Genomic DNA, 21295 nt, shown 5'->3' on the forward strand with positions numbered 1-21295 from the left:
TCTGTATCTCGTGGAGTTCAGAAAAGATGCATTGGGATGTACACATTTCAAGACTACCAGACTGTAAATATTTTAAAGGCATGAGAATGTTTTTAGAGAAGAAGAAAAGTGCTGAAGGTAAATATGTTTTAAGAAGGAAATGGTTGGCTCTGTTAACTGTTACTTTGAATGAAAAGATAGAGACCGAAACTTGTAAGTTGAGTTTGGGAATAGACCTTTATCAATGGTCTTATCAAGAATAGTGTCAGTGACATGATTGGTTCAGAGGAGATTGAGTTTCATGGTGAGTTTAGAATTAATATGATAGAAACCCAGTGTGGTAGTATACCCTTGTAATTCCAGTTCTTGGGTGGTGGAGGCAGCAGCATGGTTCTAAGTTCAAAGCCAGTCTGGTGAACAGTGAGTTGTAGTCAGGGCTACACAATGAGATGCCATTTCAAAAAATTTTGGACAAGCTAACAAACAAACTAAAAAACCAGGGCAGGTAACTCCTAAGAGAGTTGCTATGGTAGGATTTTTGGTTTATTGAAATCTTTTATTCTTTTCATTTAATAGTTTCCTTAGCTTAAAATTTAACAAGTAATTACTTGATAAAAACATGTTAATGTTATTTATGTTATGGCTCTTCCTTATACCCAGACCGACCATGCAGAGAAAATGGCTATTATTAGGTGTTAGTATTTAGAATGCTGTTTTAAATATTAAAGATTTCATTTGTCCTTTTGATTCTGTTTTTTTCAAGAGATAAATCTCCCTATAGTTCTTTCTTATTTATTGAGTTTATTTCATCTTTTGCCTATTTGCTTATTTAGATATTGCTATTTTTCTATAAAACTTGAATTATATTTTAATTTTTAAAATTATCACTATTTTATTTTATAAATTAGCTTACAGAATATTAGACTTCCATATGGGGGCTTCATACATATTTCATTGATTCTTTGCAGCCCTAGTGCCCTCTCATCTCTCTGCCCCCCTTTGTCCCTTGGTTTCTCCTTTTCTCCTTCTATTTTGTTGTATTGTCTTCCCATATCCTCTTCCCTTCAAGGCAGTTTCTTTGGTTCCCCAAATAGTCTAGGTTCTAGTTTCATGGCCTTTTCCCATTTACTATCATTTAGATAACAGAGGCCAGGATCTGCATAGAGGCTGATATCTGAGCCTGGGTTCACCTTACTTAACGTAATGTTTTCCAGTTGCACAGATTTTTCTGCAAATTTAATTTTTCTGAAGATTTCATTTTTCTTTGTGGTTGAACAACTTCCATTGTATTTATGTACCATATCTTTTGTTATCTTTTGATGCATATCGGGGCTGATTCCACTTCCTTGCTCTTATGAAAAGAATAGTATAAACACATCTCTACAGAAGAATGCTGTTGAAGGAAGGCCGCTTATTCATCCTGGCTAACCAGAACCAAAATAACCACACAGAAATGATATTATAATGGCCAATTAGCTCTGACTTCTTATTGGCTAACTCTTACATCTTAATTTAACCCATTTCTAGTAATCTGTGTATCGCCATATGGCTGTGGCTTACCGGCTAAAGTTCTGGGCATCTGTCTCCAGCTGGGCTACATGGCTTCTCTCTGACTCCACCTCCTTTCTCCCAGCATTCAGTTTAGTTTTCCCTGCCTAGCTCTGTTCCCCTGTAGCTCTGCTATAGGCCCAAAGCAGTTCCTTTATTAACCAGTGATATTCACAGCATACAGAGGGGAATCCCATGTCAATATGCAAGGAACATTTGGATATGTGCATATGTTTGGTATAACTGGGCGTATACTAATTCTATACTTTTGAGGTGCCAACATACTGATTTCCACAGTGGTCTTTCTAAATAAGGGCTCCTCTTTTTGTTCATCCTTGACAGCATTTATTGTCCTTTTTTTTTTCTTTTTTCTTTTCTTTTTTTTTTTTTTTTTGATGGTGGTGCTCATTGTGACAAGGATGAGATAGACTCTCAGTGTAGTTTTAATTTGCATTTCTGTTTAGTGCTTGTTTGTGCTGTTTCTTTGAGAACTTTGTTCAGGTTATTAGCCAATATTGATTGGCAGGAGTTTGTTTTGTTTTTAATTTTTGAAGTCCTTTATTTACTTTAGAAAGTTACCTCTTTTGAAGGCTGTCTGTTGACTGGGGGCGGGGGGGAGTTGTAATTGTTTGTAGTCACACTTACCAGCTGTGGAGGCTTTGTCCTGCGCCTTGGGGACTCTCTCCAGGACTGCAGGTGTCTTGAAGTGCCTTCCCTGTCCTTCTTTTTTTAATTTAACATTCTAAGAGGTTATTGTTTTAAGTTAAGGTCTTTGATCCATTTTAAGGTGATTTTTGTGCAGAATGAGAGCTACATATCTAATTTCATTCTGCAAGTAGATATCAAGTTTGTAAGCAAGATTTGCTGCAAAGGCTTTCTATTTTCAACTGGTTTTTGGTTGTTGTTGTTGTTACCTTCGTCCAGAACTGTTTGGGTTTATCTCTGGCTTGTCTGTTATAGTCCTTTGGTCATCTGTTACAAGTCTGTCTTTGTGAGAGTACCATGCTGTCTTTACCACTATGGCTCCCTAGTATAGTTTGAGGTTAAATAATGTTGAAATCTTCAGCTGTCCTCTTTTTGCTTAAAGTCTTTTGGTGCCCATAGTTTTTTGTGTTTCCATATGACTTCTAGTATATTTTTCTTTAGTTCTATAAAGAATGTCCTTGAGATTTTGATAGATATTGCATTGAAATCTGTAGATTGTTTTTAACAGTAAGGCATTTTTAAAGTATTAATCCTCTCAACCTAGGAATATGGCTTTATAGCTTTAAAGGTATTAGCCTTTTTTTGTTACACAAAAAGTTGTTTCAATTACTGTATATTCAGATTGATTAATCTTATACTATATACTTTCAGAGCTGAGAAAATGTAATTTTTCTGTTGCTTCCATGAATATTGTTTTTATTTTTTTAATTTGTATTTTAGATTTATTTTTCTCAATGGGTAGATTTGATTTAATATATTCTCCCTCCTCTTTGGGGAGTGTTTCTCCCTTATCTGTACCATTTATTAAATAATACTTGTATATAGTTTTCTAGAATGCTTAAAAATGCCTATTAAATTTGGAATCTTTATGTAAGTTTTGTGTATATTCTTTTATCTTCTTTAATGTAACTATTACATTTATACTGGACACTCATTTAATATTTTTATTTACCAATAAGTCGGTATCTGTTAATGAAGGACCCACCTATAACTCTAGTTGCCTTTATATTGTAAGATATTTTTTGATAATTTTCACTGCTTTTGTCTTCTTGTACTCCTTTCTGAATTCAGCAGCGTTTTTTAAAAACTTTAATTCAGGAAGTTCAGTATGTTTTATAAAACAGTATCAATATTAGCTTAAACAATATTGATAGCTTTTATAAAGATTAGTCATAATTCTGGAGTCTGTTCTTTTCCTCCACTGTGGTTCTGGACATCAAACAACATGTCATGCTTGTTTAGTGCTGAGCCATCTTATTGGCCCATATTTTATATATTTAAATTAAACATAATCTTTTTGATTAGATGAACTTCCTAAATGAATTGTTAGACTGTAAAAGGGAGTTTTGCACATAAGAATTTTTGTTTTGTGAGAAAGTAAAGTGATTGATTTTTTTCCATGTGTGTTGTGACAGCGGATGGCATTCCCAATGATAGTAGTGACAGTGAAATGGAGGACAGAACCACTGCTAATCTGGCTGCTTTGAAACTTGATGAGTGGCTTAATTTCAAATTAGAACCAGAGGTAAGTTGCTTTTTAATAGGACATAGATTTTTTTGTAATTAATATTAATTGAAGTAGCATGTTAAAATTTTTATCTTTAATATTGATCCCATAATGGTAGAAAATACTTGTGGCTTGTTTTTCAGTTTTCATAGAGCTTTCATGCATTCTCTGCCACCCTGGGTTTTTCTTCTGTCAGAGGACTAAACCAACATAGATGCAGCCCTGCATTTATGTGTGACTATTGTCTTGCTCTGTTTGTGCTGCTATTATAACACAGTTCTGTGGGCTGAATAATTTTTGAAAATCAGAAAGTCCTCAGTCTAAGATCAGGGTGCTGGTGCAGGTTACACAGCTTAAACCCTGTGTCCTCAGCAGGGCAGAATGGTGTGTCCATGTATGATGGGATGCTGAAGGACATAAGACATAGACGCCGTCATCCTTTTAGAAGGATATCTAACTAACTAACCATTGTCATTTTCTGAAGATCACATTTCCCAGTACTGTTGCATTGAGTACAAAGTTTCCACATTAAATTTTGAGAGGGACCAAAACCATCTAAGCCACAGTAGTAATATTTTAGTATTTCTGGGTATGTAAACTATTGAGTATTGAGTTACAGGGCACCATTTATTTTTGCCATTTCTTGGAGAAATGAGTTCATTTTGTTTTCATAACTGAATTGGGAGAGATAAATTTTTGTTTTTTAATTTTAAGATTTCTTTGACACAGTTTTTCACCAGGTCTGTTTTTTGTAATCATTCTCTGTCCATCTAGGGGCACAGCTGAGCTGTCAGTGGTCAGCACTGGCTAGCTCTCTGTTAATCATCACTCCATTTATTCATGTATGTATCACATGAGCATACTGCAGTCTAGTTCCCATTCACTTCTGTCCTTTACTTCACTGAAACTGCATTTCCGTGTTATATGCCAGTCTGTCTTTGATAAGCTGCTCTCCCACTTGGCACTATTGTGTATCACCTCTCCTTTCTAATTCTGCTCCTCTCCATATTTCCCCTCCTGAATCCTGCTCCAAATTCTTTGTCTTAAATAAAGTCAATCCTTTTTTTATTCTTCTTCCTTTGTAATCATTTCTTTTTACATGTATGCTTTGCTTTAAATTTTAGGTACTTGTACCTTAACTAAAATTTCACCTTCAAAGTGCCTTTCCCTTTTCTTCACTCTCACTCTACACATTTCCTGCTAACTGTATTTCTCTTTAGATTTAGAACTGATGGCACTTACGTCTCTCAAGTCTATTTCTAGATTAGGCCTTCTTATGCATCCATTTGCATGCTAGCCACCATCAGCTGGTGCTCTGTAGATGCTAAAGCATAATATGAATAGTCTAAGTCATTTTTCCCTTATTTACTGCTGCTTTTCCAGTATTAACCACACACTGTCACCTGCAGTGTTTACTGTCGCCTTTTTTAAGCTATTTGTTTCCGTCTGTGTCTATAGTGCCTAGAATATGATGACTAAAAATTTCATGTATGTAACAGAATGAATGAAAGGAGTGGAAAATTATATTGAATGTAAGAGAGTTCCTTATACAAACAGTTACAGACCATAACTAATGTAAAGAACCATCTTTACATATATGATACACATTTTGCTTGTGTTTGAACTGAGGATGCTTTGATTACAGGCTGCCAGTTTATTGCTGCAGCTCAGACAGAAATGGCATAGCTTGTTTTTACGTCGAATGAGAGCTCCATCTAAACCTTGGTCTCAAGTAGATGAAGCTACTATACGAGCAATTATAGCTGTTTTAAGCACTGAAGAACAGTCTGCAGGTTTACAGCAACCGTCTGGAATTGGCCAGAGGCCAAGACCCATGTCTTCAGAAGAACTTCCTTTGGCTTCCTCTTGGAGATCCAATAACAGTAGGAAAAGTTCAGCTGACACCGAGTTTGCTGATGGATCCACTACTGCAGAAAGGTGAATATGGCATTTTATTTAGATGGGTATGTTTTCTCTAGGACAATGAACTGTTTATACTACTTCATAGTCACACATAATGTAGTGTATGTAAAACATCACAATAAAATGGAATTTATTACTTTAAGATATCTCTTGTAAGTACTAAGGGAGTGTGAATTATTTAGTAAAGTCATTCTTTCAAGAAAAAATTGAAAATGTTACATACCCAGAATTCATAAATTTAAGGTCTCTTATAAAGATAATAAATTCTAAAGTGATCCATTTTAGTGGACACATGTCAAATGACATTTTTTCGTAGACATGCTGAATAGGAAATGCTGGCATTACTCTTTATGGATCAGGTTTTGTGTATCACTATGTACTGTCAGTACTCCCTCTTCACTGATGCACCGAGTGCCTATTCTATGTGTGGACAACAACAGTGAAGAAAGCAGGTATTATTTTCTTCATTCCTGCAAAACTGCAATTTTCCCACTTGCTGTAAGTTGTATATTCATTTGAATCCAGGGTTTGTACTAGGAAGGATGTTAAGCTTCTTTAATATATTTTCATATGGAGTATTTCCTCTTACCTTTTGGGAGAAATTAGGTCAATGTTACTGTGAGATGTCCAATATATTGGACTTGTCTGATTTTAGCCAGCATAATTAAATCTTATACTCTGTTTATTCTTTGTAAATTAGTGGTAAGCTTCAAGGTTTGATTATATCCCTTGTTTTAGCAAGAGTATTTTTAGATGATATTAGAAACTTTACACTGAAACCAGAATATATTGTCTGATTGTACCACAGTACATACTGTACAGTTTTTAAAAATTAAAAAAAAATAATGTGGTATTTGTAGAATTTTAGAAGAATCTTAGAGTTCATTAAGATAACGTTTTAATTTAACAAAGTTCAGTGTCATGCACAGGGTTGTATGCTCATCTAGTATTGTTCTTGTATATAGATTTTAGTCTCTTTGTTATTTTTAAGTCTATTTTTCACAATACTGTTTCTGATTTTTCAAAATGTGGTTTTACCTCATTTTTTAAATGTATCCTATAGTCTGGTTGTTTTGGAGTATGTGTGTGTGTGTGGAGGGGGTGTTTGTGCACACACAAATGTGTATTTGTGTCAATTTCAGAAATTTACATTGGAGATCTTCCTTAGTAGTTTTCTGCCTTCACTTTTGTGACAAGAGCTCTCAGTGAATGTAGACCTAACTTCTTTCTCTAGCTGGAGAGCGAGATCAAGGGATTTGCCCCTCTTTGATACCCTAGTTCTGAGATTGCACACACCAGCTTTTTATGTTGGTAATGCAGATTGAGTTCAGGTCCTTATGATTGCATGGTAGATTAGTTTCTTTTGTGTTGCTCTGATAAAATATTTGACAAAGACAACTTAGAGGAGAGAGTTTATTTTGACTTCCATTTCCATGATGGATAGAACCCATAGTGGGAAAGACATGACAACAGGGAGGAAAGGCATGGCAGGCATGGATATAGGAACAGGAAGTTGGCTGGTCATATTTTGTTAAAGAACAAGAAGTGTAGCGAGGCTATAAAGCCTCAGAGCAGCTTATCTTCAGTGGCTTACTTCTTCTAGCAAGGCTCAGTTGTTAAAGTATCCATAACCTTCCTGAACAGCTGGGTACCAATGGTCAAACAGAAGAGCCTATGGGGACATTTTGCATTCAAATCTCAACATGCAACAAGCACTTCACTAACTGGGCCATCTTCCCATCCCTCAACTGTTTCATTCATTCATATATATATATATGAATATATATATTTGTTTACATATTTATTTTTTATTCATTGGGGTGCTGGAGATCAAACCTAAGACTTTAGGCATGCTAGGTAAGTTTTATATCATTAAGTTACACTCCTAGCCCATTCTAGTTCATTCTTTATTTCTTTACTAATGTAAATAGAAAAATGAAATTCCCTTAAAGTACTACATACATTTTATGTCATTGGGGTTTTAGATTGAAATAGCATTCCCTTTGTACTATAAACTCATGTATAACTGACCTGTGCTTCTTCTTGCTCAAGAGTACTGATGAAATCTCCATCTCCAGCCTTACATCCACCTCAGAAGTACAAAGACAGAGGAATTTTACATCCTAAACGGAGCACTGATGACCGATCAGATCAATCATCTGTGAAATCTACAGACAGCAGCAGTTACCCAAGTCCTTGTGCTAGTCCCTCTCCTCCATCCTCAGGGAAGGTAGGACATCCACGGTCTGTGTAATAAGGAGTGGGTTCACAGCACATCTCGTGTACATAGTTATACAGAACCATAAAACTTGTACTTTTGTTACTGTGGACTGTGTTCTCATTACTAGCACTTAATGTATTTTAAATCTGATTATTTATTAATGGCGGACAGACATGCAGCTTGTTTTTTTCTTCTTTATTTCTATAGAATGTTTTGGTTAGAACAAAAATTCCACCTTGATAATAATTTTGGTTTATAATTCAAGTGTTTTCTGTGGTTAAATGATTATTTAAAACAAATGAAATAAAAAATCAAAAAATAAAATATAGAAGATACAAAATTTTGATATGGAATTGAAAACTGATTTTAAAAATGGTGATGTGAATGGCTTCACATGTTCAGGACATGTTTCTTTTTATCTGTGTTACTAGTACATGGATAAGAAAGTATTTATGAGATCCTTACATTTTAGTGAACAATGTCTCTGAACACCTGCTAAGAAAGAAGAGATTACATTTCTATTCTTATGTCTTATTTTGTGGGGTATTTTAAACCACTTTATTAAGGTACATCTTTTTACAAAGAACTTACTAGTTTATGGGCCACTGAGATGGCTCAGTGAGTAAAAGTACTTTCCTATGATCTCAGGTTGATTCTTGGGACCAAGATGGTTGGCAGGAAAGAATGGAGTCCTGCAGGTTGTCCTACTTTCACACGAGTATGCTGTGACATGAACATACCCTCCTCACACACACAAATAAATATAAGTAATAGAAAGATGATCAGTTTAAACTGAACAATTGTGCAAATTTTCGCAAGTGTGTATAACTATAATGATACTTTAGTCATATACCTAACATTCTTATTACCCTAGTGCACCAGTAACCACTGCTCATTTTTCTTAGTGGCTTGTAAGTGGAATCATGCTTTCTGTGTCTAGTTTATTTTACTAAATGCAAGTGCTTTGAAATTCACCTGTACTGTTGAATGTAGGTCTGCGTTTTACTTTTTCTTTGTCTGAGTAGTATTTTGTTGTATGGATATGTTGATGTCTTTCAATTTTTTGTTTGTCTTTTCCTCTATTTCTTTGAGGGAATTTTTAATTTTCTCTTTAAGGGCCTCAAACATTCTCTTAAAGTTATTTTTCAGGTCATTTTCTTTTGCTTCATCTATATTTGATTATTCAAGTCTTGCTCTTGTAGGGCCACTAGTTTTTACTGGTGTTGTATTGCTCTTTGTGGTGTTATGTGTGTTCTTACCTTGTCTACCTATCTTTTCCTCTGATTGGTGTAGTTGGGGCTGTCTCTTTCTCAGGTGATCAGTCTTCAAGGTGCCAGTGCATCTAAGGCTCAGATGGTTGCTCCTTGTGGTGCAATCAGGGCCACTGTTCCAGTCACCCCGTTGGTCACTCTGTGTTCTTGGAGGTCACTCAGCGCTCCTGAGGTTTGTTCTGCTTCTGTGGTGTTCGCTGTCTCAGGCTTGCTCTGGCCTAGGTTGCTGACTCAGTCATGTTTTCATAAGTGTCTCTGGTCTGGGCCTGCTCCCAAGAGGTCCCTGGCTTGGGCCCAGGTTGCAAAGGTCTCTGGTTCCTGCCTACTCTCTGAGAGGCCCCTGGTTACCTTTTTTTTAAAATTAAGTTATACAAACTTTGTATATATTTAGGGCATTTGTTTTAACATGTTTTATTTTTCTTCTATAACCTGTAGCTTTTTTTTAACCTTCTTTTGAAGAACAACTATTTTTTTTTGTTTTTTGGTTTGAGTTAGGTTCTCACTGTGTAGTCCTGGCTGACCTTCAACTTGCTATGCAGACCAGGCTGCTATTCTTTGTCTCACAGAGATCAGACTGCTAGTGTTGGAGTTGTAGTGTTTCTAGTTTTGACTGAATCTATTTCATTAGTTTTTTTCACTTATGACTTACTTTTTATAAACTGAGGAGGTTTTGCATAATCTAATATAACAAAAATATTCTGTTTTTTTTTCTAGAAATTATACAGTTAGAGCTCTTACATTTAGGTATATGATTCCACTTCAAATTACTTCTTTTCACATAGATTAAAATTTTTTCTTATCTATACAATTGTTCTAGTATCATTTTCCAAAAATATCACCATCTCCTTATATTACTTTGGTATATTTGTTATAAATATTTTGATCATAAATATATGATCTTTTCATTGGACTCTACTGTTTTTCTTTTGTTGGTTGTACACTGACTTGATTATGTAGAGTGTAATGAGGCTTGTAGTTAGTGTTCATTTTCTGACCTGTCACTTTTTTCTCCTAACCAGCTCTAACTGTAGGTATGTGTAGCTCCTTGCCTTTTTCATGACTTACATTTATAAATGTAATTTTACTTTCTAATAATTTTTACCTTTACTTTCCACAATTTTTTTTTTCAATCTGATTCCTGTTTATTCCTCTTCCCCTTATTTCTCTGACTAGGGCCTTTTTATAAAATGTTGTGTAAGTATTGGGAAGAGTAACCATTGCCTTGGTTCTTAGCAGGAAGTCATTAAGCATTTCACCATTTGATGTACTGTAACTATAAACATTTCCTTTTGGACCTAGTTTCTTGGTTTTGATTAAGAATCAAAATTAAGTTCAGGGGCTGAAGAGATGTCTCAAAGGTTAAGAGCACTGGCTCCTCTTTCAGAGGATCCGGGTTCAATTCCCAGCACCCACATGGCAGCTCACAACTGTCTGTAACTCCAGTCCCAGGGAATCTGACACCTTTACACCAATTCACAAGAAATAAAGTTAAATAAAATTTAAAAAAAAAAAACAAAAAAAAATTAAGTTCAGTGTTTCTTTTACATATTTTGTCTGAATCATTTGTAGATGGTAAATTTTGTTCATTTTATGACACTTTTACTTGTATTAGTGTTCTGTTGCTGTGAAGAGACACCATGACCATAGCAACTCTTATAAAAAGAAAGCATTTAACTAGGGCTGGCTTACATTTTAGAGGGTTAGTATATTTTCTTGATGATAGGGAGCATGGTGGCACACAGGCCCACATGGTAGCCAAGAGTTTTACATCTAGGTCCGTAGGCAGTAGACAGACACACACACTGGGCCTGGCTTGAGGTTTTGAAACCCCAAAGTCCACCCCCAGTGACATATTTCATCCTGCTCCAACAATACCACATTTCCTAATCCCTATCAAGGGGCTTCCTTCCCTGTTGACCCAAACACTCAAATATATGAATGTATGGGGACTATTCATATTCAAATCACCACAGTATTTCAGGCGTGCCAGCCTTTTTGTATATGGCTGGATTTGATGTTGAGTCAAAATTTTTCTGCAAGGGATTTTGTCATCAGTATTGTTCATGAGGGATATTGTTTAGTACTTTTTTTTCTTGTGATACTTTTGTAGAGTTCTGAAACTAGGTGTAATAGTTTGAATAACAATGACCTCCCCCTATAAGCTCGTATATTTGAATGCTTATCCACACTTGGTGGATGGACTGTTTGAGAAGGATTAGAAAGATTAGAAGGTGTGGCCTTATTGGAGGAAGTGTGTCACTGGGGATGAACTTAGATGTTTCAAAAGACTGCCCCAAGCCCAGTTTCTTTCTCTCTTGTCTGCTACCTTTGAGTCAGGATGTAAAGCTCTCTGCTACTACTTCAGCACCATGTTTACCTGCCACCATGCGCCCCACCATGATTGTAATGAACTAAACCTCTAAAACTGTAAGCAAACCTCCAGTTAACTGCTTTCTTTTGTAAGAGTTGCCTTGGTCATGGTGTCTATTCACAGCATTAGAACAATAACTAAGACACCAGGTTAATACTGTTCTCATGAGATTAGTTGTGAAGTAATCACTTTCACAATTTTGAAATACATGTGTAGAATTGGTATTGTTTCTTCTTTATGCTTATGTAGAACTCACCAGTAAAGGCATTTTAAAATTGAATTATTTTTGAGAATTTCATACAAGAATACTGTGTTTAAATTATTTCTATCCCTAACATTCTCTGGTCCATCAACTCCTGTGCCCACCCCACTCCCTCTCACATTCATGTTCTTTTCTTGTATGATTATTGTTACACATATGTACACATATACCTACACACACATAACTTACTATGCTAGAGTTGACCACTTGGGATTGCATAACTATCAGGGGCTTGATCCCTGAAGAAAACTGATTCTCCTTCATTTATCAGTCATTGATTGCCCATAGCCCTTCATCTAAGGGCAAGGGCTTGCAAAATTCCCCCCCTTCTACACAGTCATGTCAACTAGTACTTTGTTTCTGCAGGCATTGTTTGAGTAACTATATTGTTGAGATTTCATGGGTGTAGATTCCCTGTCATGTCTATAAGGCAATATCTATCAGCAGGTACCATGGTCCCCTGTTACTTTTAGAATCTTTCTGTCCCCTCTAGTGATACTCCTTGAGCTTTAGGTATAGGTGTTGAATTGTATATGTGCCATTTGGGGCTGGGAATCCCATGGTTATTCTTTGCATTTTAACCAGCTGTGTATCTCTGTAATAGCCTGTGACTACTACAAAAAGCTCTTTGATGTGGGATGAGCTCTACCCTTACTGTGGGTGTAAGGAAAAGTGTTTAGAATGCAGGAACTACTGGTGGGAGGTTCGCTATTGTTTTCTTGTCTTAGTCATTATTATGTCTGCTTTCCTTTAGCTGCACTTAGGATTTTCTCCTTAATCACTGATTTTGAGGAACTGGATTTTGATAGTGCTTCTTCTGATCCTCTTTGTTTTCAATTGTATATCTGTAATTTCCATCTGTTCTTAGAAAATCTAAGTCTATTATTTCTCATATCTACCCTTTGTCCCCTCTTTTCTGGAATTCTTGCTAAATATCTATGTGTGTATTTACAGCTGTCTATGTGTATATAAGACATTCAGTATTTCCTAGTTCTGTGATACTCTTTTTTTTCTAATCGTTTTCCCCTCTTGACTTCATTTTAGGTAGTTTTATTGCTATCACTTCATTCGGTGATATTTTTATTTTGAGTGTAAACTATTTTTGTTTTTTGTAATGTTATTATTTGCAGTTACTATTTTCTCCATGTATCTTTAATATCTCCTGCCATTATAAAATACCTCTCTAGTATTCATATTTTTTTTTTAGTTTTCTTAAACGTTGTTCACACAATTTATAATAGGTGCTTTACCATTCTTGTCTACTGTTTCTGAAATCTGACATGTGAGTCTACATGTATTGATTTTTTTTCCCCTGGCTATGGGTCCTATTTTTTATTTTCTTTGCATTTCTTATCAATTTGTTTGGCTTCTAGATTTTTTTTTGTGTGTGTTCCTTTGAATAGTGTTAGGCTTTGTTCTATTTTATCTAGGTTAGTTACAATTAGTTTAATACTTTTTAGCTTATAAAAATTATTTGTGTGTGTGGTCATGTATATGCATGTACATGTGTGCACTCACATACCAAGACAACTGTCAGGAGTCAGTTCTCTTCTTCCACCAGGGTTCTAGGGATCAAACTCAGGCCATCATGTTTTCTTGGCAAGCACTTTACCTTGCTGAGATATCTTGCCAGTTTAATCCTTTTGAGGTTTGATTGAAAGAAGTGTTATAGTAGGGTCCTGAGCGGTCTTTGTTTTGGTATTAGTTTTTTTTTTTTTTTCCAGTACCTAGGTTTGACCCTTCTAAGGGCAGATGCACTGTATATTATAAGGTGTCTGCTCTGGCTAAGGATATCAAGTATTCCCATCCATGTGGAAAACATGGGAATTATTTGGTGTACTGCTTTCCATCCATTCTTTGCCTACTCTTGGCACGTTTCTTTGAACTCTTGATCAGATCACTGCCTAGCTGTTCACTTTTGGGAACCCTTCTGCAATCCTGGAGCTCTTTGTGCAACTCTGTTTTACATTGCTGTGCCTACTCTAGTCCCTTTGTTGTCTAAGCTTCAGTGAGAGTACTGGACTGTCCCCCCCCCCCCCCCCCCCCCCCCGTCGTCTTGAAATCGCCAGACAGTAAACTGGAGAGATTTTAGTTTTGCTATTAGAATTGGTAAGTTTTAAAAACATTTTCTGAAAATTTACCCCAAGTGCAAAATAAAACTAATAAAGTTCCTCACTTGATGCCAGGCATTTTGGATACTTGGAAGTAAGTGCTTCATTCTGGCTTTTTAACCTCAGTTTGATTAAGCCTTGTAAAGGTTTAAAGCATGACAACTATTTACATTTGTTGAATATTTGGTAAAGTTTACGTGTTTATGAAGATGTTATTTATGAGAGCCTACTGGCTTTGAAAGGTCAAATTACCTTTCAAGAACGTATGCATTCTTTTATAGGGCTCAAAATCTCCTTCACCAAGACCAAACATGCCTGTTCGTTACTTTATAATGAAAAGTAGCAATCTGAGAAACCTGGAAATTTCTCAACAGAAGGGTATCTGGTCTACAACTCCGAGTAATGAGCGGAAGCTAAATCGAGCCTTTTGGGAGAGCAGCATGGTTTACTTGGTATTTTCTGTTCAAGGATCTGGACATTTTCAGGTGAGCCATCCTGAATCAATGAAATGACATTTATTTTGCCTGTAGGTTATGCTCTCAAATTCAGAGAAAACCAAAACCAAATCCTAGCTTTTTATTGTATTGGGGCATAATGGAATTGTCTGTGGTGTGACTGGGAGTGAGGTCAATTTCACATTTCTGCAAGGGGGCGTCATAACTGTGCTTTACCTTGACCTAGAATGTTTCCAAATGAGTCATCCTTCCTGCTGACAGCAGCTTTGCATCTGTCAGTGGATGAAATGCCATAAAGCTTTGCCTTTGTAAAATGTTTATGTGGACTGGAAATTTATGAACAATGAAAAGACCTGCTTCTTTTTAAAAGAAATTTCAAAATTATATTATATGGTTGTTTTGCCTCAATCTGTCTGTGCATCACATGCATGCAGTACCTGTAGTTGCCAGAAGAGAGTCAGCTCCCCTGGAGCCAGAGTTATAGATGGTCCTGAGCCACCATATGGGTGGTGGGAATTGAACCCAGGTCCTCTGGAAGAACCAGCTAATGTTCTTCACCACTGAGCCATCTCTGTCTCAGAGATGGTTTCTTAACTACCTTTGACTTAACTTGCAAACCTTTGAATTATTTCATAGTTATAGTATTCATAAATAAAAACTACAAGTTTGATGATTATTTTTATATAATAAATGCTGGCTTACAACTGTTGATACATTAGAAACTATTAATATTTGAAATTACATTTGGCTAGAATTTATTTATCTTCCAAAATTTGATAAAGGTTTTTTTGGTTCTTGATAAATTTGTATTATTTTAATATTATATCTTTTCTTTAAAATTCTTTAAAATTATAATTATCCCAATCAGAAAGATACAGATATCTTGGTCAACAGGGAGTGGCACTATTTGAAAGGATTAGGAAGAATGGCCTTGTTGGAGGAAGTGTATCACTGTGGGGTAGACTTTGAAGTTTCAATAGGTGAAGCCAAGTCCAGTGTCTTTTTTAGTCCTGGTGACTGAAGAACCCAATGTAGAACTCTCAGTTACTTTCTGACCCCATATCTGTCTATCTGCTGCCATACTCCTCAGAATGATGATAATGAACTAATGCTCTGAAACTGTAGTGTAAGCAAGGCCATGGTCATGAATCGCAGTATCCTCCAGTACCAAGTAAATCTCAAGCATCAATGGCTCCAAATGTCAGTGCAAAGCAAAGATGAGCACTTTGTGTGTGTGGAGAGGAGAGACACCTGAAAAGGAGAGATGGAGAATTTATGTTAAGGGTGAACTATAAAACTAAAAATCTACTTTGCTGTGGGACAATGGTTTGTACCCTGTCAATTGTATTTTAATAAAATCCTGATTGGCCACTAGCCAGGCAGGAAGTAGAGGCAGGGTGATGAGAACAAGAGAATTCTGGGAAGAGGAAAATTCTTTCTGCAGTCGTGATCCTGATGCAGAGGAAGCAAAATGTGACTGCCTTGCCAAAAATGTTACCAAGCCACGTGGCTAACTCAGATAAGAATTAAGGGCTAATGTAAGTTATAAGAATTAGTAAATAAGAAGCCCAAGTTAATGGGCCAATAAGTTTATAACTAAAAACAAAAAAAAGGATACAGATATCTTATTTTTTTTATTGAGAAAAGGAAAAAAAAAACAAGTTTCTGCCTCCTCCCAGCCTCCCATTTCCCTCCCCCTCCTCCCACCCTTCCCCCCCTCCCCCCACTCCTCTCTCCCTCCTTCTCCAGTCCAAAGAGCAGTCAGGGTTCCCTGCCCTGTGGTAAGTCCTAGGTCCTCCCCGCTCCGTCCATATCTAGGAAGGTGAACATCCAAACTGGCTAGGCTCCCACAAAGTCAGCACATTAAGTAGGATCAAAACCCCGTGCCATTGTCCTTGGCTTCTCATTAGCCCTCATTGTTCGCCATGTTCAGAGAGTCCGATTTTATCCCATGCTTTTTCAGTCACAGTCCAGCTGGCCATGGTGAGCTCCTAATAGATCAGCTCCACTGTCTCAGTGGGTGGGTGCACCCCTCGTGGTCCCGACTTCTTTGCTCATGTTCTCCCTCCTTCTGCTCCTCATTGGGACCTTGGGTGCTCAGTCCAGTGCTCCAATGTGGGTCTCTGTCTCTCTCTCCATCCATCACCAGATGAAGGTTCTATGATGATATGCAAGATATTCGTCAGAATTGCTATAGGATAGGGTCATTTCAGGTTCCCTATCCTCAGCTGCCCAAGGAACTAACTGGGGACCTCGGCTTGGGCTCCAAGGAGCCACTCTAGGTTCAAGTCTCTTGCCAACCCTAAGGTGGCTCCCTTAACTAAGAATTGTGCTTCCTTGCTCCCCTATCCAACCTTCCTTTATCACAATCATCCTTTTTCCCCAAGTTTCCCCCATCCTCCCCTTCTCCCTTTTCTCTCCCCATCTCCCCTTACCCCCATCCCACCCCACCCCCAAGATCCCAATTTTCTTAATATCATCTTTGCTTCCTCTTCCTTTCATTTTTTATACAGGGATTTTCTAGGATGTCTTCTGAGATAGGAAGAGAGAAGAGCCAGGACTGGGGTTCAGCTGGACTAGGTGGAGTATTTAAAGTAGAGTGGATACGCAAAGAAAGCCTGCCCTTTCAGTTTGCACACCATTTGCTCAATCCTTGGAATGACAACAAGAAAGTGCAGATAAGCAGAGATGGGCAGGTATATGCTGGCATCTTAAGTTTTTTCTTTTGATTTTTTTTTTTTTGGTTGTTACTGCTCAGAGGAGAATATGTATTAATATCAATTGCATATGCCATATACACATGAACAAAACTAGTTCTGATTTATAAAGAGCATGAAAGTCTGCTTGCATATGTCTTACGGATTTTTAAAACATTTTCTTAAGTTTTGTTTCTTGCTGTATGAAATCTTTCCTAAGTCACTTCATGGAGTTTTCTGTTGTCTTATTAGTGGAACATTGACCGAAACAGATTACCATCGTGAGGTGTTTTGACTGCAGTCTCAAACTGACAGCATCGTCAGTGTCCCTGTTGTTTAAGCACATTGTATAAATAGTAGCCTTTTCATTCTAATGCCTTGCTTTATTTCTGTTACCTTTGCTTTTTTGATGCTGCCTCTGTGCATTTAAACTAGTAATTTGATGAGAATTAATGAATAGTGGCAAAATATTGTACTAATAGCATCATGTAATCTCTTCTTATTAACAGTACAGTAAGCTGTTGGTCCCAGGTTACATGGGAGAAAGTAGGTTCAGGGGTTTGTTTTACCGAAAGTTATATCCAGTAATTTATCTGAAGTTTTGTGGCTTACTACCTCAAACCACCCTGGGAAATAGTTGATTTCTTTCTAGGTAATCTTCAGAGTATTATCCATGCCACTGGAGGATGAAAAGGTGGCATTCTTTTTATTCATATAATATTTTAGTTTATTAATTTTGATTTACATTAAATAATATCAAAGGTAGGAATATGTAGTCACCTAAAATGCTTTCTTGGGGAGGAAGCCTCAAAACATCTAGGTTCAAACCTTCAGAAGTTCAAATTGAGTGCTTCTGCTGAATCTCCAAGTAAGGTAAAATCTGTTGTTTCTATCTAGACAAAATTCTAAATTGATTACGTGGAAATCTGTTACTATTTCATCACAAAAGTTGCAAGATTTTTCACACGAAGTAGAATTTTAAATCTGAATATCAACTATTTAAAAGCAGAGAATTAGAAATAGTATGTACTGTTTTGTTTGATACTAACATCTGATTTTTTAAATGTGAAATTTAAAGTGATTTTTTTTGCATTTTTATCCACTTTTTTTTACTGGTTTAAAAAACAGCCCATTTTTTTTTAAAAATGTTTATTTTAACTTATGACTTATCTAGGAGCTAGAACCTCAGGTTGGTGAACAGTTGCTCCAGTTATGGGAACGTCTTCCATTGGGAGAAAAAACGACAGCTGATTGACATTGACATTCAGGTTAGATGATATTTGGCTTGGGGACTACTTGCAGTATTTGTTATCATTAGGGATGCCTTTCAGATTATTCACCTTTTTTCTTTTCTTTTTTGTTTCTTTTTTACTTTTTCAGAACTCCTGGCTGTAGAAGAGCATTATGCCTCTTGTAACTACTGAGTGCACTGACTTGTTGAAAACCTTGATGAGATGTTGTGTGTCATGAATGGGTTTTGTAACTTAGCGTGTTACTTCAGAATCATCATTTTCATATAGAGGAAAAGATCATTTAAATTTTTGTAGTGATTTTAGGCAATGACTATATAATGTTAATTATATGTTTCTGATGAACGAAATAGCAATTTTGATATTTGATATAACATCACTTAATTTAATTTAAATGTAAAGATTTCTTTAAAATATTCAGTTGATTATGACAACTTTTTATTTTTTATTTATTTTTTATTTTTTGTTTTTGTTTTTCTGGACAGGATTTCTTTGTGTAGCATTGGCTGTCCTGGAACTAGCTCTGTATGTAGACCAGGGTGGCCTCAAACTCCCAGAAATCTGCTTGCCGCTGCCACCTGAGTGCTGGGATTAAAGGCACATGCCACCACTGCCCAGCGATGCCAAACTCTTACTGCTGACTATTTAATTCAGGAAAGGCATAAATATATCAGTACATCTAAGCACCATTCTAGAAGAGTGAATTTTTAGGTATATCATTAAACAACCAGAAAAACTAAACATTTAAATTATCTCTTTTAGAATTAGTGTATTTATAAGGGCTATTCATTGTGTTATTTTTAGTCTGGGATATAGTAAAGAAGTAAACAAATGGGGTACTATTTTTCTCTGATTAAAGAATGAGATAAAATCTAAAGAAAGGTAGTTTCTCCCTGCCTTTGATCAGACCAGGCTTAATTTTTTTTCTGACCCTGCCCCTTTTCACTAATGTACAGTATACCTATTCTTTTTTTCTTCTTCCCATGAAACAACCTTCACACTATTATTACTATTATGGCATCATTGTTTTGCTATAGAAACCCAATTTAGAAAAACTAAAATTTAAGGAAATTTATAGAAGTTTTTTAAAAAATGCTCAGCAGCTATTGGTAGATTGGTTGCTGTATATCTTTGAAACTAAAGCTCACAAAGACCACAGTTCTTTGTCTTCTTCCATTTATTTTTCAATCTTTTTTCTCACCTGGTTTATATAAATCGACATTTATTTTTCTAAGTCTGTGTGGACACCAAGTCTCATATTTCTTTACCATCTCAGAATAACTTTGTTTGATGCCTTTCCCACTACATATTAAAGATTTCCTTAGAGACTTTTTAGAGAGAGTAGAAGGACAGGACAAAAACAACAGACATGTCTTTATTACTGAGCTCTAAATAGAGCAAGCTTGACAGTAATTTTCATGGCATTTGAGTCATTATTATAAAATGTATTTAATTTAAAGATAAAAAGAAAACAAATGTCTGGTTCTATATTTGAGAACAAAGATTTGGAAAATCATGGATTGGCATGAAATCTTGAGAACTCTTCTACATTCTCTGAGAAAACATATTGGTGCATTGCTTTACTATATATGCTGTGACTTTTGCCTGTACTAAAAATTGTGTTATATAAATAAATATGTAATATATTTATTACACACACACTTATCCACCCACTCACACACTTTGAGGCATACCTGTAAACTGAGCCAAAGTGAATTATGCTTCATTGTATGTGTATTACATTTCTATTCCTGTTCAAAAAACTTACAATTTTCCATCTAACATATACTTCTTTTCAAGTATATATGTAGAAATTTTCAGGATACTAAATTTGGAGGAACTTTCAAAAAATAAAACTTGTTTAAATTTTCATCTGTTTTCTAATATCTAACCTTATAAATAAATGATGAGTTTGTTGGTAGAATGAATATAATTTGAATGTAATTAAAATTCTGTCTTTTGAAGAAATGAATTTTAAATATACATATGAAATGAAATTCTATGAAGTTGTTTAGATACTCTGTACCATAGCCTTCCTCCTTCCCATGTGACATTTTATTTTTTATTATTTTTATTAAGCTATCTATTTTTCTCCGGTACCCTTTTTTTTCTTTCCCCTCCCCTTCAATCTTCTCCCATGCTCCCAATTTACTCAAGAGAGCTTGTCTTTTTCTACTTCCCATGTAGATTAGATCCATTTGTGTCTCTCTTAGGGTCCTCATTGTTGTCTAGGTTTTCAGGTATTGTGAATTGTAGTCTGGTTTTCTTTGCTTTATGTTTAAAAGCCACTTATGATATGTGTTTTTTTTGCATCTGGGTTAGCTCACTTAATATGATGTGTTCTAGATCTATCCAGCCCGCAAATTTCAAGATATCATTATTTTTTCTGCTGTGTAGTACTCCACTGTGTAAATGTACCACATTGTCCTTATCCATTCTTTAGTCGAAGGGTACTTAGGTTGTTTCCAGGTTCTGGCTATAACAAACAATGCTGCTATGAACATAGTTGAGTACATGTCCTTGTGGTATGATAGAGCAACTTTTGAGTATATACCCAAAAGTGGGTCTTGAGGAAGGTTGTTTTCCTAATTTTCTGAGAAATCACCATACTGATATCAAAATGGGCTATACCAGTTTCTACTTCCACCAGCAATGGAAGATGTGTACCCCACATCATCTCTAGCATAAGTTGTTATCAAGATTTTTGATATTGGCCATTCTTACAGGTATAAGATGGAATCTCAGAGTTGTTTTGATTTGCATTTCTCTGATGACTAAAGGATGTTGAGCATTTCCTTAAGTGTCTTTCAGCCATTTTAGATTCCTCTGTTGAGAGTTCTCTGTTTAGGTCTGTACTCCATTTTTTAAATTGGATTATTTGTTCTTTTGATGACCAATTTTGAGTTTTTTGTATATTTTGGAGATCAGCCCTCTGTCTGATGTGCGGTTGGTGAAGATTTTTTCCCATTCTGTAGGCTATTGTTTTGTCTTGTTGA

General features: G+C 36.0%; 1 protein-coding gene across 2 annotated transcripts in view; it reads left to right on the forward strand.

Annotated features, from left to right (window-relative positions):
• LOC121442257 (3'-5' RNA helicase YTHDC2) overlaps positions 1-18799 on the forward strand; it is a 62506-nt gene extending 43707 nt beyond the window's left edge. For both annotated transcript variants that reach the window (XM_041643733.1, XM_041643734.1), the window contains 7 exons: positions 3648-3757; positions 5385-5677; positions 7715-7892; positions 14180-14383; positions 16867-17049; positions 18224-18317; positions 18430-18799. In XM_041643733.1, the coding sequence (XP_041499667.1) occupies positions 3648-3757; positions 5385-5677; positions 7715-7892; positions 14180-14383; positions 16867-17049; positions 18224-18304 (1049 nt within the window). In that variant the 3' untranslated portion in view covers positions 18305-18317; positions 18430-18799. The remainder of the gene's footprint in view (positions 1-3647; positions 3758-5384; positions 5678-7714; positions 7893-14179; positions 14384-16866; positions 17050-18223; positions 18318-18429) is intronic.
• The last annotated feature ends 2496 nt before the right edge of the window (positions 18800-21295 follow it).

This window comes from Microtus oregoni, unplaced genomic scaffold, assembly GCF_018167655.1.
Source record: "Microtus oregoni isolate MIOR12 unplaced genomic scaffold, Mior012 000088F_ref0000325, whole genome shotgun sequence".
NCBI lineage: Eukaryota > Metazoa > Chordata > Mammalia > Rodentia > Cricetidae > Microtus > Microtus oregoni.